This window comes from Balearica regulorum, chromosome 11 (genome assembly GCF_011004875.1).
Source record: "Balearica regulorum gibbericeps isolate bBalReg1 chromosome 11, bBalReg1.pri, whole genome shotgun sequence".
In the NCBI taxonomy this organism is placed as follows: domain Eukaryota; kingdom Metazoa; phylum Chordata; class Aves; order Gruiformes; family Gruidae; genus Balearica; species Balearica regulorum.
The window spans coordinates 8924235-8942090 of NC_046194.1; the positions used below are offsets into that span (position 1 = coordinate 8924235).

Genomic DNA, 17856 nt, shown 5'->3' on the forward strand with positions numbered 1-17856 from the left:
CAGGGTGCAGAATAAGATGGAAAGGGTCACTTGGACAGGGAGAAGCCATCATTGCCTGCAGCTCCTGTTTTCAGCAGGGCACGCGAGAGCTCAAGCGATGCAGCCGGGCCATAGTCAGCACAACGGGATCACGGTAGGGACGAGAAAGCCAGGCCAAACACGCCCATGTAGGCTGTCAGGTATGTGCCAAAACCACGCAGATGTGTCAACAGATGCTCCAGGTTTTTTTCCTTTTTCCCCTGGCCCACGGTGATTTCCTCTGCTATAGGCATGGCTCAGCTGACCTTGTCCCCATGGAGCTCATCCATCCCGTCTACAGTGGAACAGTAAGTGAAACGTGTTGATAACCTGGTGAGCATCTACTGGGGAGTATGAATCCCTCTCCTACGTCTCTCCTTGGCGTTTTAATTGATTCAGGGTTTTCCCAGTGGAGAACTTCGTAAGAGCATTTGATAAAATCAGCTACACACGATCCTGCCTCTCATTACTTACAGGCTTGAGGCAGGTAGATGATTAAGTGAAATTTTTACAGTGTGAGCAGTTGTAACAAGGGAAATTATCATCCTGGATATGAGACAACGACTTGGCTCTTACTACATCTGCTGGCAGACAACTAACCCAGTGACTTTGCCTCTGATCTTGGAGCAAGTCGTCTGCTTTCTCCTCCAGGATAAACCTGCACTTGCTACCCTTGCTCATTAAAAGGATAAGTCACGTGGACGTGCAGTGCTCAGGAAAATTGCTTCAGACTTTCTTTGGGCTGTTGCAGTCCTGATAGAGGTGAGAGCATCTGCAGTTGTCACCTGGGGGATGCCTCTGCGGGCACTGGGGTGGAGAGCATCCTTTGGGCTCGGGGACAGGGCTGGGGGTGCTACAGAACATGACAATATTGTTAGTCCGTGGATGGGATGGGATTCACCCCCCTTCTCTATCCAGCTGCATCCTTGGGCTTTCCAGGGGAAGTTAGTAACGCCAGAGTGAAAACTGGGGGAAATGAGCGAAAATCACTTGCTCAGTTAGAGAAAGTCTTCAGTTAAAATGTGAGCTCTTTTTTTCCTGCCAGTGGACTTTGGATATAACCTAAAATAGTGACTGAAAGAAAGGGCTGCCACTTAGTTTTGTTGTATGTGTCCACAAGCTTTAACTCGCTTCTGACATAACTCCTTGCTGATAAATAAACTTTATTTCTGCAGGGAGTCATTGTCAAGATAATGACAGATCCCACTGTGAAGCCAGATCCAGTAAAGAGCAGTAATGTTGTTTTCTAATTTATTTTGAAATTTTAAAGCACTCCCTCATCTTAGCAGAGATACCTAAATGCCATCTATTTGGCGCTGTACGTAATTCTTTGCTGTAATGGCATGGTTGGCAATATCTGTGTACTTACCTGGAACAAAGCCTCCCGTACTAAATGAAATACACACAGCAGGTTTGAAGATGAACACAGAAGATGCTTGAATGCCTTTTAGACAACTGTAATTCAGACCATAAACATAATATAGATTGCAATAGTGTATATAAAGGAGTGTTTCAAATACCAGCCTTTGTATTTTGCAATTTGGTCCAATTGATTCCTAACCTAAAGCAATACTGTACCCGAACCCCAAACATAACAAATCCATCACCGAATCAAAGAAGGGGATGCAGAAAAGAATCGTTAACTATCCAGCACGACGTGGCTCACATGAGCCGAAGCACATGTGACGGTATTTCATGTAAGAAATGGAAACGTGTAAAGGATGAGTCCTCATCCGTATCACTGAGTGCACACCAGCTCTCCGCTCTGCTGAATTCAGGCGCAGTTTGCACCGTGGAGCACCTGCTCCTCTGAGCAAAATGAAATTTCCGGATTCCTCCGAATTCCTGCAAAGTGGGACTTTTTGCTGCCCGCTTAATGGGAGTTTTGTCAGCCGTGCTTACTACACACAATAAACGGATAATAAATAGTGCAGTCTGCGGACAGCAATAGGCTCTGACAATCCATTAACCAACGAGACGTGTTGCACATTCCAGCTTATTAGTCTCATATCCATAATATAATTTAACAATCTCTCCCTGGCAGGCATTTTCTTAGAACAAACACACAGGTTGGACTTTCATTTTTCATCCCTCTTCAAAATTTCAGAGTGAAAAAGAGCTGGTAGCGAGCCATTAGCGATAATTTGATCCTGTATTTGCACTGGAAATTTTAAATAGATTTTTTTCCCAGCTCTTCTGCTTATGCTTGTTCCCTCATTGTTTTTCTCTGCAGAAGCAGCGTTGTGCAGGCTGGAGGGGACGGGGGGCGGGGGGGCAAGCAGTGAGGAGGCAGCCTGGGCAAACACAATTTTGGCCATTTTTTGTACATGGTTCCTGCTTTTTAAACATAAACCCTTCCCTCGCCCTGCCCTGCTCGCTTCCCACTTTCTACAGCTGCTTGCTGAGCAATGACCAGCTGGGCCCCTTCCAGCTGGTATTTAGGGGGATTTTGGTGGTGGGACAGAGCTGGGCTGGCCCAGCCCCGGCCAGCGCCACAGCGAGGGTCCCCGCGGCTGGGGGACGCAGGGTCTGGCCAGGCCTGCGGGACTCCGTGGGGGCTTCAGCTCGGTAAGCGAGGGGTTCCAACGGCTCCGGCTGGAAACTGGTGGGGAAAGGGTCTCGGTGGAGCAATGCAGCCTGCCCACGCGCGGCTGCCTGTTTCCAGCGTAGCCCCTCTGGTAACTCGGCCAGCGCTCACCCCGTGGCACCCCAGACCCGTAGGCGCCCCTGGGCCCCCCCAGAGACCGGGTTATCCAGGTCTCTGGTGCCGTGCCAGGGACCCTGTGCTCAGCACCGCGCTGCTCACCGCAGTTCCCAAGTGAGGCCCCACCGTCCGTCGGCCGAAGGGGAAGGGCGCTGGCTGCAGCCTAACTCAGCTCTGCCTGGCACCTCCAACTGGGGACAGCGAGGGCTCAAGAGACGCTCTATTTATTCGTGACGCAGCACAACGCACTCATGCTACACGTGCACGTGCAAACGAGCGACTATCCATCCTTCGAATCCCGCGTGGGATGCACGCGTGGCGCTGCGCAAAACGCCGGGCCGAGTTACGCAGGTGCTTCGTTGCGCAGACAGCAAGTGCGGAAGCACCAGAGCAACACGCGGTCTCGTGTAAACCTGCAACGCTGCTGCACCCCGCCCCGTGCAAACGCGGGGCTGCCCCTGCAAGCAACTGTGCAACCCCCACCGCGTGCAAGCGTGCGCCGGTACCGCGCGCCCCCCGCGAGCTGCCGCGCGGCGCAGGACGCTTTGCGGGGCAGGTGAGGCGCGCGCCGGACGGGGCAGGAGCCGCGGGACCAATAAGCGTCGGGACGGTGCCGCGCGCGGGGCAAGTTCGCCGGTACGGGGGCGGGCACCAATCAGCGCGGGAGCCGGCTGGGCGGGGGCCAATGGGCGCGCGGCGGGGCGGGGTGGGGCGGTGCGCGCGGAGCCGGTCCCGGTCCCGGTCCCGGCGCTCCGGGAGTGCCGCGCGAGGCGCGGGGCTGAGCTCCGCTCAGCGCTTCCTCGCTCCGCCGCGCAGCAGCCCGATCCCGGCGCGGAGCTGGCCCGGCGGGAATGCCTGCCGGCGGGCTGTAGAGGAGCGCCCCGGTGCCCCGGGAGGATGTCGGGGAGCGGTGGAACGCTGCTGCTGCTGCTGGCCGCGCTGCTCGGCGCCCCGGGGGGTGCGCAGCTGGCGGGGGAAGCCGCCTGCCGCCCGGTCCGCGCCGCCTTCCAGGTGCTGCAGCCCGGAGCCAAGTGGGTGCCCGAGAGCCCTGTGCCAGGTGAGACCGCCCGGCCCCGTGGCCTGCCGCCGCTCCCCGCCCCGCGGGGCTCGCCGGTCCCCTGAGAGAGGGGGGACGCGGTGCCCGGGGGCCGCTCGGGTGCGGCGCGAAACGGCTGCTGCGCCCCGGGGTGCGTGCGGGGGAATCGCTGTGCGGCTGCGGGACGCTGCGGAGCCGGGTGCGGGCTGCCCGCTCTCCCGCGGGGAGCGGCTCTTCCCCGGCAGCCGGGGCGCAGGGCTGCCGGCCGCTCGGTGGCGGTGATCGCCGTGCTCCGCGCTTCGGGTGCGCCCCGTTGCATCCAGCCGGGTTAAAACGGAGCCTGCGGTTACGTCCCCGAGAAGGAAATCTAGACGAGCGGGTCTTTTACTGCTCTCGTTTTGTTTCGGGGGCTCTTTCACCTAGAGGAGGCTCACACGCAAACTTCTGCTGCCGGGCAGAGCTGCTGTGCTGCCTGCAGAGCCAGCCGCCTCGCATGCCTCTGCCGGGGGTCCGGTGTGGGACGCTGCCCGGCGAGCGGAGGCCCCGCGCACCCGTCACGTCTCCGCCGGCCCCGGGCCTGCCAGGGCGGTTTGGCACGAGGCGCCGTGTGCCGGGCAGCGCTGTGATGAGCAAAGCTGTGCTCTGAGGGGAACCCCGCTCATCCAGACCCTCGTCCCCTCCCTGAGCTCGAGGGCTGCCACAGCTCCAGAAAACGGGGCTGGAAGCGGGCAGCGCAGCGTTCTCCGAGCCGTGCGTGTGTCGTGCGGGACGCGATGACCCGGGCAGGAGGCTGTTACGGATCTGGGCGAGGTGTCACTCTGCTGTGCCATCACCAGTACAGGTGGCTGCCTGCGTGGTGCCGCACCAAACCTCACCACTTACGCCCTGTGAGGCTGCTTTCAGTATATGTGCCTCATTCCTATTTTAAAATGCAACTGAAATACTTGATTTCCCTGCCTTTTAAAGGTCCTTTTGCAGCTTTTTGGTAACTAGGGAGTGTCAGCTCCTCCAGGTGGGTGGCTGTGCGCTCGGAGTGTGTGTACACAAACGGATAGGTTTTGATAGCTGTGTTACAGAGCTGCCTGAAGAACTCGGGTGCTGTTGTGTTAGGTTAAATACGCGGCAGAGAACGCCTGCCCTGAAAAGCTTATGATCAAAGTATGAAAAGGAAGAGATAACAGGCAAACGTGACAGGCAGGCGAGGTGCAATGAGATCATTGCCAGCAGTAGCTGCTTTTAATAACGATGTGTTGAGTTACATTTCTTGCATTCAGTGTCGCACAGGCCAGAAATACAAGAGTTGCTTCAGCAACGATCTGCTGCAGCACAGGAGAGGAAGGGGAGAAGCAGGGTGTGTAGGGCTGGGACTGCAAGGTGTTGTGTCTGCTGGTGCAAATCCCAAATTCTTTGGTCTGTAGGACTGTAGCAATACCTCAGCTTCCCAACAGCTGTTAGATCGAGCGGGAGAGCTTAGATGGAAGTCCTTGGTGAGGGAGTAGTTCCCCTATCCCTTCCTATTCTTGCATCCCCTTCCCATATTAATTTTTCCTCTTTTCTTAATGCTCCCTTCAGAGTAGCTGCAGGAGCAGCATCTCTTCTCTCTTTTCTCTGCAGGGCCTCAATGTCCTGGTCAGTGTGGAGGTAGTGCTGGAAATACTTTGTGATTACATGTTTGCACGGAGAGTTGCAGGGAGGGGAAGGAGCTGCTCTTATCACCACTAAAATGACCAATTCTGTTGTCTGTAATCAAAGAAATGTCTTCCTCTGTTTCTGTGAAAGTGGTGCAACATTTGCTTTAATCCCTAGGTAACTTTCTCGGAGTGCATTTTTACAGCGAGAGGTGCCAGAGGGGTGGGCAGACAGGGTGTTCCCGGCGGGTCCTTGCAGGCTGTGCTGTGAGTGTTGGGGGGCTGCTGGGGCCCCTGTGCTGCAACGTGGTCAGTCCTTTCCCCAGAAGCCGGTGGCATCCTCCATCCCAGCTGCAGGCAGTGCTGTGATTGCAGTGGGTGCCTTTGCCTGGGCATCTTCCCTTCCCAGCAGGATTCAGGTTGCTGGAGTTGCTCAGTTGTGCTATTGCTCCCCAGGAGCCGCAGTTGCATCCCTGATTTTCAGGAGGAGAAAAAGAGCCGTTTGCCTCTCTGTAGAGCCTGTGGGTAGCTGGATCAATATCTCCTAACACGGCTGGCGTTTCAAGTGAATGCTTCCAGCTTGTTATGATGATAAAGTTCCCACATATCAAATCGAAAGCGGATTTTACATTTGCCTAAGTACATAAACTTGATCATAATTAAAGCAATGACTGCTTGCTTATACCTTGGATCTGGCCCATCTTGCATGACTCTGTGTAGTAATTACACTTCAGAGCACTTGCTTCTCCTAGTAGCAGCTGCATAAATCTCTGTAATAGGGGAACATCACTCAAGGACTATTTTCCAGGCTTCTGTTTATTGCTTTTCTTCCTTTCATACATCTGTCAATTAAAAAAAGTTTTGGAGTTCCCAGTCACAAATCACCACGGAATCAATTCTGAGAACCTTTGCCTGTAGATCATATCACCCTGGAGAAACTCAGGGTTTAAAGAACTTAGTTAAAATGTGGAGGGTTTTTTTTGACACAAGCAGAAAATGATGATTTCTGGAAGCCAGATTTTGCATTATGAGCAGTTGTGGCTGAAGGCATAAGTAAAGGAAATGCTGCCGAGTTGCAACACACGCAGGAGAAATGTCCCACGGCTCCGTTTAACTGGATCAGTGGTGCGTGGGCTGGGGGGACATTGGCTCAGTGCTCCCTGTGAAGGATCCCAGCCACACCAGACTGATTCTTTTAATTAAAAAAAAAAGAAAAAAAGAAAAAGGCAATTCTGATAAATGTGAGGAATGTGTCGTGCTGTTTCATGAGCGGCATTAATGTTCTGGGAGTAATTCTAGCTGAAGGCGTGCATTAGGCAGTGAGCAGAAACTTGGTCTCCTCTGGTCCTGCAGCCTGGGGACCAGGTTTTTGCAGCTCCGGAGCATGCTTTGGCACGCTCGGAGGTGGGGAGCAGCACGACCTAGCTACTCTGAGCTGCAGCTGACTCTTCAGAGGGGTGGGAGGATGTAATTCATGCCAACAGCTCGACTGAGCTAGATGAGAGGCCTTGTGCTGGAGAGGAGCGAAGGCAGGGTGATGGGAGAGTGCTTTTCATAGCTTCTTCTGAAGTTCACAGTCATTAATAAATAGGTTCTCTCTCTCTTACACTGCCTGTCTTGATTTTCTTCTTCCTTTTGTCTTTTCCCTGCATAATTTCTCATGTATAAAGAATAGCTTGAATTTCCCCCCCCCGGTCTGTTTTCTTTCCTCTTTGCCATTCGGATTTCTTTGTGTTAGTGGTGACGCTCCATATAATTGGGCTGGTGTATGTGGATAGAGGGAAAGAGGTGAGTTGTCGCCTTGCCGAGACAGGGAGAAGGGACGGACATCTCTGCCCCTGGTCGCCTGGAAGCCGAGGAATATTTTTTTTGGCAGAAATATCTGCTGGCGTGTCTGTTCTCCTCCTCCCACAGCGGAATGCAGTTTCCAGCTTTTCGTTCATTCTCTTTGATGGAAGCAAATATGGATTCACCCTAAGAAAATAGAGGAGATTAACCTTTTGCTTTTGGAGTAGAGGTGTAAAGCTTTACAACTGGCTGGCTGAGTGTGGCAAGCTTTTTTTATTTTTTTTTCTTTTTTTTTTTCTGGCAGTGTGTGCCAACGTACAATTTAAAAACTGAAAATCCCAACTCTTCCCGTTGGACTCGATGCACCTTTGCTCGCGAGCTGGGTCCCTTTGTACTCCTGCTCTTTTATCCTGTTTTTCCTGAGTTGGGATATTGATACTCCTCCCCGTGCAGCCTTTCCATTTAGCATAGCATGGTGGTTTAAGGTCTTAGTTTACTAGATAATTGAGTTTTCTGTTCTTAATTATTTCAGGCCTGCAAGTTGCTCTCTTGATAGTTAAGAGAGCAGGAGCAGAACCCGAAAGTTTAGTAACCTCCCCAGGCAGTGGTTTTATAGCGCGATCATTAATTTTTTTTTTTTGTTCCCAGGGGTTAATTTTAACAACATCCTGAACAGTGTTCCTCCCAGTCTTTGGAATGGCTGTCAGGGGGGTGTGTGTGTGCCTGTAACAAATGTGTATTTCAAGTGGGTGCCCACAAATTAACTCCATATTTTTGATGACGATATTGTTGATACATTTGTACATTCTTAGGAGGAAATTCTTACTCTGTAAAACTTCTCTGTTTTCTCCATAACTACTTCTTTTAAAAGATGCAGTGTTATAGAGCGTTATATTTGCGTGGCAATCATCTGGCCAACACTGCAAGACTTGGGGAGGAATTCAGAGTCAGATGGCCTTGTGAAACACAAGGTGGAATAAAAAATAAAGGATAATTAAGCAGTGATAAATATCCCATGTAGTACCCATACTGTTCCAACTTTAATCACTTATTGAATGAGGTTGGTTTATAATTTATATCTTTTTAATTAGGTTTTTAAAAGATCAGCACTTAACCTGGGTTCTGAACAGTTGCATTTCCTTTCCCCCTCGAATGCTGAGCATTAAAAGCCAGTGACAGATGCACGACCCTTTAGTCACATAATTTAAAAGGAGGTTTTAATAAAAAAAAGTATGGGAATAGCTGCAGGAAAATCCACTATATTTAAAGGTTGAATCACTGCTTTTATCTGTTTAAAGCATAATGCTGACACTGAAACAATTAGAGAAAGAAAATTAACACAAAGCAGCAGCTTTCTTATGGGTGGTATTAACAAATGGGTGAGCAAAGAGGCTGGGACGAGGCCCTCGGATGTTTCCAGACCACAGAAGGTGAAGGATGCTGCTGCACGGGGTAGCAGAGCTCTCCCGTCGCACGGGGAGGAGGCTGCAGTAATGTAACATTAAGCAGGGCCAGTTGCTTATTTTGACAATGCCTGGGGTAAATTTGGGGGGAACGTTAATCTGATTTAAGCTGCGGTGTGATCTGGGTGGGCAGGCTAGCGTGCCTCAGTGGAAAGCATGGCTTGTCCGCCTGTATCTGATGGCAGGTTTGGGGCTATCCTGGGATGCTTAAAATCAAAATATAGTCCTTCAGCCTCACAAAGGAGTCTACTACTGCCTGCGGATGATCTCAAAGGGGTTTTTTGACATTTAATCCGCTGAAATTATTTTCACTTCTGCTGTACTAACCACCTATCTGTGGGAATAATTATACATCAAAGTCAAATTTAATGCTTTAAATTCACTACTACCCAGTCTTCAGTAAAAATTCCCCGTGTCAGAAGGAGGAAGAGGCAGGGTGCTGCTGAAATTACTGCAGCTGTAGAGATTAGTTGTGTCAGCTAGAAGCATATGCAAAATTACTGGAGCATTTACACTGCTGTTCCCCAAGATGGCATAAATGGCACAGTGCTCTGACGGTGGCTGGCATCCGCGGCGCCTATGGAAGGGGCCACATCCAGCTCCTTCCCACCCATGGGAGTTGGGTGTCAGAGGGTTAGGCTCCCGTGCTTAGCATGGCATCAGTATCACTAATCATGCAAAGATTGGTATGTGAGCATCCAAATGCAATTTAGTAAAACGGTTGGAGTAATTCGTGGGACACTTTCTTTCCAAAACTGAATTTGTAATGATCTATAGCAAAAGGCAGAGGTTGTTTGCAAGTGCTGAGCCTGGAATTACGAAGTGTAATGGGTTGAAACTTTAAGAGAAGGGGGGGTGTGTAGGTTGGGAGATAAAAACAATCTTAACAGTAAGGGCCATTAGGCAGTGGAATGGGCTTTGCTATCTCACAGGTCCGAGCTATCACTGGAGGCGTTTGTTAGATGAAATGCTCAGAGGGGGTGGATTGGGAGGCAGGGGGTAGGATTTGATGACTCACAGGACCTTTTCCTGTGGCATTTATGGAGCCAGAAACATGCCATGGTTTAATTCATGCTAGTGTCTGATCCGTAGGCTTGCAGCGTGTTTCCAGGCGTTTGTGTCTCTGCATCCACACGCTTCCGGAGCACGCGTGGTTTGCACAGTGCCTAGCACTTGGGGCGCAGGATCTGGGTCTTTTGGGTGGTGCTGCAGCATGAATGCAGAAGAGCTTCCTCCAAGCAGCATCATGAATAAACCCCAAATGTACTTGCAGGTCAAAAAGCTCTGTCCCTGTTCCACTGGTGTCTGCTGTGGCTGGGGTCAGCGGGTGGGTTAGTGGCTCCTGGGGGACTGGGCATCAAAACCTCCTTTCCTTACTGCTGAGACTTACAGCTGTGTGGGTCTGCTCGCCAGCTGGGAAAGCCACATACAGAAAATAGCTGGCAGATGGGAGTCAGGCCCCCGTTCCCTGGCCTTCTGTAGCAACGCTCTGTGCCCAGAAGGACCTGGTCTCTGGTAGCTGATAAGAGTCTGTCCTGCCTGTATTGACCTGTTGCATTTACCATGATGTTTCTGGTCATCGGTGTTAGTTGGCTATCTCTGTAAAATGTTTTAAGCTGTCAGAGTTAATTCCCAGGCTTTTTCCTCCTCCTCCGTGATTGCTCTACTACAGCATGCGTCTGTCTTTACTTACTTTGCAGAAATAAAAATCCATTTAAGGGGAGAAATTGGCTTAATTGCTAAAAAGAAGGATAGGAGGTGGGTAGATGACCTTGCTGCTTCCTGCCCTGGCTTTCACTTGCACAGATCTCTTAATTGCCAGCTCTCAGATTTTCTATATTGGTATTTCCATTAATTTTGGAAGGATTTTTTTTTTTTTAAATTTGAAATGTGTCCTAATATAATAAATGTAGGAAGAAAAAAGCTTTATATTAACAAGAAATTTATGGCTGTATTGTAGTGTTAAAGGGACCATGCTAAGCCTTTTTGCGGTGTAAATTGACTTGGATTTGACTTTAAAAAACCTCTTTAACTTGCTGTTATATAACCGCTCCTCTCATTAACACAGTGTCTTGCTGTTACGCGGTTTTATGGTCCCGGTTGTTTTTTCAATGCATGAAATACCTGTCGCTGTACTCCTGGAGTGGGTTAGTTCACGAACCGCTGAGACTCAATCTTTAGATGTCAGTGGTGCTGGCTCTTTGTTGGAGGGCTTGATGAAGGAATTTCTGCTGCGTACCCTGTTTTGCAGAAGGGGAAACTGAGGCAGCGGGTAGGGATGGAGCCAGGATGGTGTTGTGGGTCCAGCCCTGGGCTGTGCCTCTTCCTCCCACTTTGCCACTTGGTGTTTTGCAGTGAGGGCAGGACTTGCATTGGTTGAAGCTCCTTTCCGCAATGAAACGCACGTTGCGGATGGAGTGTTTCACAATGTTTTTCCCAGGCTGTGCCGGGGAAGGGATGGGGCTGGAGGGAGGAGGGTTTCTGCTGCCACTGCTCCCGAGTCCTGACAGCTGTTTTCCCTCCGCAGTGTGCGTGACTCTTCTTCAGGAGATACACGACTGAAGTGACATTAGTATTAATCCTGTTCTTCTAGACTACGCTTACAAAAGTGACTTTTGACACTTTCTAGTAATTAGTGAGAGAGTAGATGTGGTAAAGAGACTCTTGAGGAGAGGAGAACCTGGAAGGGTGCGTAATCCTTCCAGAGCAAATATGTAAATTACTGAACTTGCTTTTAATGAGGGAAGGAACCTCTGTAGCAAACGGGAAGACAGAGCGAGGGCTGAGGGGTGCATGGAGCCTTTAGCCTTGTCTGGGCTGTCAGTCGCTGTCTTGGGGACTGCTTCCTAATCCTGGTTCTGAGCAGTGCTGAGCCTAATGGGGAGCTCATCCTGCACTGGTGTGCTGGGGGCATGCTGCAGTTTGGGTGGCAGAAACTGAAATGGAAGGTTCTTGCTGCCGTCTGGCCCTGGATAGCTGTTTTTAATGGAGTTGTTGCTTACTCTTTGAGTTTGTAACAGCAGCATCGGGTTAGATGTGTTTTGTATGATAAGGGCTGTTGCTTTGATATGAGCTTATTGCAGAGCCATGGTTTGCTACTGAAAGTTGGTTGAGACTTTCTGTTGCTGCCACTTCCAGCTCTTCTGTTCCATTTCTCCTGTTGTCTAAACCCAAAAGATGAATATTTTATTTTCTAGATTTTATTTATCACCTTTTAGCACTTTTCCTAAAATGAAAGCTAACTTTGTCTACTGCCTCCAGGAGTGAGAGGTTTGGGAATGTCAAAACCAAAAATTTAGCATCACTGACTAGTCCTTTGAGTTGCAGCTTGAGATGCCAGAGCAAGCGATACTCCTCTTGCCTCTGTACCCTGGCTTTTCTACCATTCTGGTGAATGGGTGGAGGTGCTGCCCATGCAGCCATGCAGTTGCATGTCTGCTGCAGCAAAGGCATTTGCCTTTTGTAGTGTTCAGCGCGTCCCTCAGGACCTGTCTGTCTGCAGTGGGACTTGCACAAGTGAAATGATTAACTTTGGGCTTTGCCTGTTGGGATGGAGGAAGGATGGGATGGTGAAATTGGTGGGAGGACTCAGGAGATATGTACAACTTAGAAGTCTGCACTAAAAAAAAAAGTAAAATGTTATTGTTGTGCCCTCCTGTTGTTACTGTTATTGCTGTGGATATAAAAGGATGGAGATTAGAGGCAAATAATGCAGTTGTTATTTGTTTTAAGTCTCTATGCAAATCACAAGCATATCCTGCGCGCTGAGCTACATGCATTGCTCTATTCATTGTAAATCCACAGCTTCAAATCCTGGCTGCTTTTTCCATCTCCCACTCCATCTCTTCTGGCTGCCTGCAGCCCCTTACCAGTGTGCTGGTAGGCATGCAGGAGGTAGCGGGGCGATGCTCTGTATCGCTCTGCTCGGTACCAACACATCAGTGGGTGGAGTGTGGGAGCTAAAGCAAGCAGTGTGCTGGCATGCGTGCGTAGCAAGCTCTCGGGGGCTATTGCTCAGCAGTCCTGGCTCTGCCTTATCGGTCATCTTCCTGAGCTGCTTGCTCAGGACAAATTCCAGAAATGTCATCAGTTTGCCCAAACAGTAGTTGCAGCGATACCAACGTATGGAGTTGGCTTCCTCTCTGCTCCCAGCAATTCCACCTCCTAATGCAAGTTTTCTGCCCTTCTTGTGTCTCTGGCCAGGGGCTGATCTCCAGGTATGTATCCCGAAGGGCTCCACGTGCTGCTCGAGGAAGATGGAGGAGAAGTACCAGGCAACAGCCCGCCTGAACATGGAGCAGCTCCTGCAGTCTGCCAGCATGGAGCTGAAGTTCCTCGTCATCCAGAATGCTGCCATCTTCCAAGGTGAGCGCTGGGGGGTGGGATGAGGAGGCACTTCTGCTCCTCTTCCTCAGCACCGGGTAATCAGAAGTGCAGGTGGCTGGAAGCTTTCTGTTCACTTGTTTTCATATGTTTGTATATATTATATGTGCTTATTTATAATAAATAATACACCTGGTTTGGTATATGGCAGCTCTGCAGGGCTTGTCCTAAATATTGCTGTAGCTGAAACAGCAAATGTAAATTTAAAGACTAAATCTCTTCAAGTGCAAATTTAAAAATAAATGAAAAACCCACTTCACCAAGAATTAGACCGTGCAAGTACCATCTTGTGTGATTCTGCCAGTCCCAAAACCCGTGTTGTAGCAATGTGATCGGGTTGCAAACCCAGTGTAATGCTTGGTAAGCATCTAAAACATGTGTATTGATTATTGTTAGCCGTCTCAAAACAAAGTCTGTTATTCCATGTGAAGTTAGGTAGAGGCTGCCTTGTTCACAAGTGTGGTCCCTGGTGCTTGCCATGGGATATTTGAGTGCTTGGTAACCTGATGCCACACACTATCTCCTTCTAACGATAATTTGATGTATTGCATTTTTAGCAAAACTGTTTTTTGAAAATATTTTCTACTGTGGATACGAATTTGTCAAATAAATCTGTAATAATTTTTTTTTTTAGGGCCTGTACGCAAGCAAAACTTATTCCATCCATGGTTAATGTGCGGTGAAATGATTGCTTGTTTGTTGAGTGCTCTTGTATTGAGTTTCATTGTTCTATATTAATGGCATTTTTGCCTATATTTAAAAAAGAAGGCATGAGCAATCAAGCATTTTTTCCTTCATGCTGATATTTTTGCAGAATAATTGATTTATTTTTGTTCATGCATCACTTAAAGCAAGACCCAAAGCCTGTGAGATCATGACAAAGCTCTGTTCTGGTCCACAACTCACTGATGAAGTCTAATGTGTTGTTTTTCTTGGGTGTAAGATTAAATTGCTGAGGTGGTAACAGCATCTTTTTCTCCCCAATGCTTCTTAATGTGGTGATCATTAGGCTCCAATTCTGCTAAACAGAGTGGGGTAAAACTAATGAGAGTGTGGTTTCCTGGGCATTGGAAGTGCGGCCTAGCTTCAGAAATGGTGAATAAATAACCTGGCCAGAACACAAAGTGTCTACCTCCTCCCCGACCATTTGACAAAAGCATTGTAACATTAGAGGTTTTATCGTGTATAGGAATGACACCCTATGTTACTACAGGTTGTGCATAGCGTGGCACAATCGGGTGCTCTAGCTCTGAATTTGCTGTATCTCCTGGACAGAGTCGAATCCCTTGCTCTGATATTTTCTTTTTTTTTGTTTGTTTGTTTGTTTTTGATTTCCATCCTGCTCTTTCCCTGTGCAGGGGTTTTGGACCTGATGTTACTGAATACTGAATTGCCATTCTTCTTGGTGGTGGGGAAGAAAAGCATTTAATTGAAGAATTCCTGACCACTTCTGCTGATAAAAAAAGATCATGACTAATTTTAAAGATCTCTTGCAATCTCATTTAGAAGAGGAATTCCTAGCTGGAACTCTTGAGGAGCTCACTTTGCCTCGTGTAAAGTGTTTTGGACTTGGAAGGGCAATTCATTAGACTTTGAAAACTGTGTACTGTTGTTATCTTTAAATTTAGTCTCAAAGTCTGTAGAAGAACATGTTTTTAAATAAGTGGATCTTTTGATTGCTGCTTGCGTAAGAGTATTTTGATGGCTACAGTGTCAGAGACTGTTACAGCTATAGAAATTGTGCTTGGACCCAACATACGGTGGTCTGATTTCTTGTTTCTTGGCACCAGGAACAGGCTTTTGTCTCGAGGCATCACTAAGGGATCTGGCACTGGGGTGCAATGTCTCAAATCAAACCCCACCAGTGTGCCGTTTGCTTCCTCCCACGTTGCCAAGGTATGTGCTATGACAGCTGGTGGCAGGTCAGAAATCTTGCTGCTGCCCTGGCACAGCTGGGGAGTGTAGGATGCCCATGGCCGGGCTGTCCCCGGGGCTGTGCAGGCTGTGTTCAGCTGCAGGGGGGAAAGCTGGAATGGTCAGGGAAGAGGCACTCATGACCGCTGTTGGAGCCCCCGTGGTCCCTGAGCATCTCCTGCAGGTCCTACTCCCGCGTGGTGTCTCTGCTCGAAGCTGGGGACAGGTGTCCTGTGGCTTCAGGAACTGGGACCGTAGGAGTGGGATTGCTCCAAGCAATGACGGCTCTCACAGGCGTGCTCTGGCAAGGCAGGAAGCTCGGCGTGTGTCTTGCGTTGGGTCGGACCCAGCATCTGCTCGGGGATCCTGCGCTGAGGATGGGTAATTGCACCGCTCTCGAGAGCAGGGTAATATGTTGGTATGGAAACATATCCTAACCACTCATATTAAAAACACAAATGTGAAACCCCTCAGAGTTAATTTTAATATTTTTAGCCTGGCATCTAAAGGGACTGCTAGTTTGACAAACAAAATCTTACCCAGATGTTATTATTTTGCACCAGATTTAATTTCTTCCCGCTGAAGCTAGAGCAGCATCTCCGTTGATAAAGATCAAGGGAAATTGTCTGGCATTTACAGAAAATTTCATCCCTGCCTATCTGTTACAATGTTCACTTAGCAAAGTTTATTGGATTATTAATTTTAGACCCTTGGGCTTTTTCTTTATTGAAGTTATGAAGGAAAAATCCCAACCAAAAAAATCCTCCCTTTACTAAATTTAAATGGTACAATTAGCTCCCGGTCTTATCTTACAGGCATTTTTTTAAAATTATGAAGATGATTTAAGTAGTGATTTAATCCTTTGGAAACTTGCTGCCTTTGACAGTGTTAAAATAGATTGTAGCTACCTTGACTGCAGTTAAATCTTGCTCTAGAATTTCTTTGGGGGCAAGTTTTTTTTGCTTTCATGTGGTGTATCTGTGCCGGTATCTACCCGTGCATGCACGTTCAGGTTCTCAGCTGATGGGAGCTACATTGTGTACTGTCCGTAGGCTGAACCACATTGCTTCAAAACTTGCTCATGTGTCTTTTTGCAAGTAATATTTAGTATTGCTCTGGGGTTGTCATCCAAACTAACTGGTGAGTTAGTGCAACTAACCTGCTATGGCACACAGTGAGAGCCCTGCCTACAGTTTGCATTCTCCCCTCTTTTTCTCCAGTGCCTATTAAAACAACAGAAAAAGCCCTCAGCAAACACTACTGATTTCCTAAATATTACATCTGAATCTGAATATCTCAGCTTTGTGAAAGGTAAACTTGAACAGGAAAATACTAGGGTTGTTGTTGTTTTTTTTTCTTCTTACCCCCACTAAGGATCTCTGTTCCCTGGGGCTGGGTTGTGTGCATGTTCATCAGTCTGATGCCTCCTGCTTCCTAAGTTTGGGAATTTGCTTTTCAGTGATCACTTAATTTCTTGTCCTGCATATTGACAGTGTTGCACTGTGGATAACAGAAAATTAAAGCTTTAGCAGCTGCTCAGGTGCAGTGTTCATGGTACACTCTCCCTAGTTCTTTGTCCAAGGGAAAAGGTACTTTTTAAAAAGTGGAAAGACTGCAAGACAGGAGGACCCTCCAAGGGAAGAGGAGCATCTATGCCTGTTGCTTTGTGTAGGACTTGCTGCTCATCTTCCTCAACTAGCAAAGAGTGAAGCACAGGAATGGGAGAGCTGACTACTAGGGGCTACTTCTGCAGGAGTAATGCAGCGTGCTCCTGGAGAAAGTTGCTTTCATTATTTGAAGTCATTGCTTAAGCTATCAGCATGATCTCACGTTGCCCTTCTGCAGCCTTTGCTGTTGGTGCTAGTCACATCCTGGAGTGGCCTTTCTTTGCATGGTGCAAACGCCAGGCTGTCGGAGCATGTTGGTGGCCGTTCTGCAATCTCCTTTCAGTGATGGTGAGGCCGCTGGAGCCAGCAGAGTAGCAGTGGTGTAAATCTCGAGATAGACCGTACGCCTGTTTCTGACCCTGAGTCTAACCACCCCGCTGCTTGCGCGGGTGCAAGGCTTGCTTCCACCTGCTTCCCAAATAGCTCCAGTGAGCTGCAGAGCTTCTTGGACTTGGTTGGAAATGTGGGGGATGCTGGGAAGGCAGGAGTGCAATTACCTGAACTGGAAAATTGGCTGGGATGCTGCAGTTGAATCCCACTTGGTGAAAGCCTGTAAGCTTAAACTGAGACCTGACCTGTTCCCTCTCAAAAGCAATGGCATTTAACCTTCTGCAAACGGCAGCTGGAAGACAAAAGGAGCTCTGCTGGGTACCAAAGGGGAGCTTGCAGGGGCTGTGGGGCTTTGACAGGCTTTTGGGATCTTTCAGAGTAGTTTCTAGGAAGACCGTGTGATAAATCAATATGGATAAACCTGCCTGTACGTGTATGGTATTCTCTTATTCATGGGAGAATCCTGTGTTTTCTCCCCTTTGGAGCCGAGCCCTCGGTGGTTCTGGCAGAGCAGGCGGTGCGAGGAGGATGTCGATTCATCTCCCCCTACGTGCTGCGGTAGGATAAAGGCAGAGCTGTAACTCTTAGTCCTACCAGACGGCTCTGAAGGCTGTAAATCCTCCATTAGGCATAAACGCAGCCATTTTGGTTATTTATAGTTATTTACACTATCCATTTATATCTGTCAGGAATGAAGGCGGTTTTGACATTGCAAGCTTCTATCAGGTTATCTTTAATCAGTTTAGAGGCACCTAAGCCACAAATATATCAAACAGCTGATCCTAATGTCAGAGTCCTCTAAAGTATGACTGAATTATTTATTTTGTTATGATGAAAATGTCTGGGCTTTATTGGGTTTTCTTTGAAGAACTTGATTCTGCTTGAAGTCTGGAAGATAAAAGATCAGCGATTGTGTCTCCAAGTT

General features: G+C 48.6%; 1 protein-coding gene across 1 annotated transcript in view; it reads left to right on the forward strand.

Moving 5' to 3' along the window:
• The first annotated feature begins 3466 nt into the window (after positions 1-3466).
• The window catches only part of GPC3 (glypican 3), a 152395-nt gene continuing 138005 nt past the window's right edge, over positions 3467-17856 (forward strand). The window contains exons 1-2 of the mRNA XM_075763177.1: positions 3467-3779; positions 12841-13002. Of these exons, the coding sequence (XP_075619292.1) occupies positions 3620-3779; positions 12841-13002 (322 nt within the window). The 5' untranslated portion in view covers positions 3467-3619. The remainder of the gene's footprint in view (positions 3780-12840; positions 13003-17856) is intronic.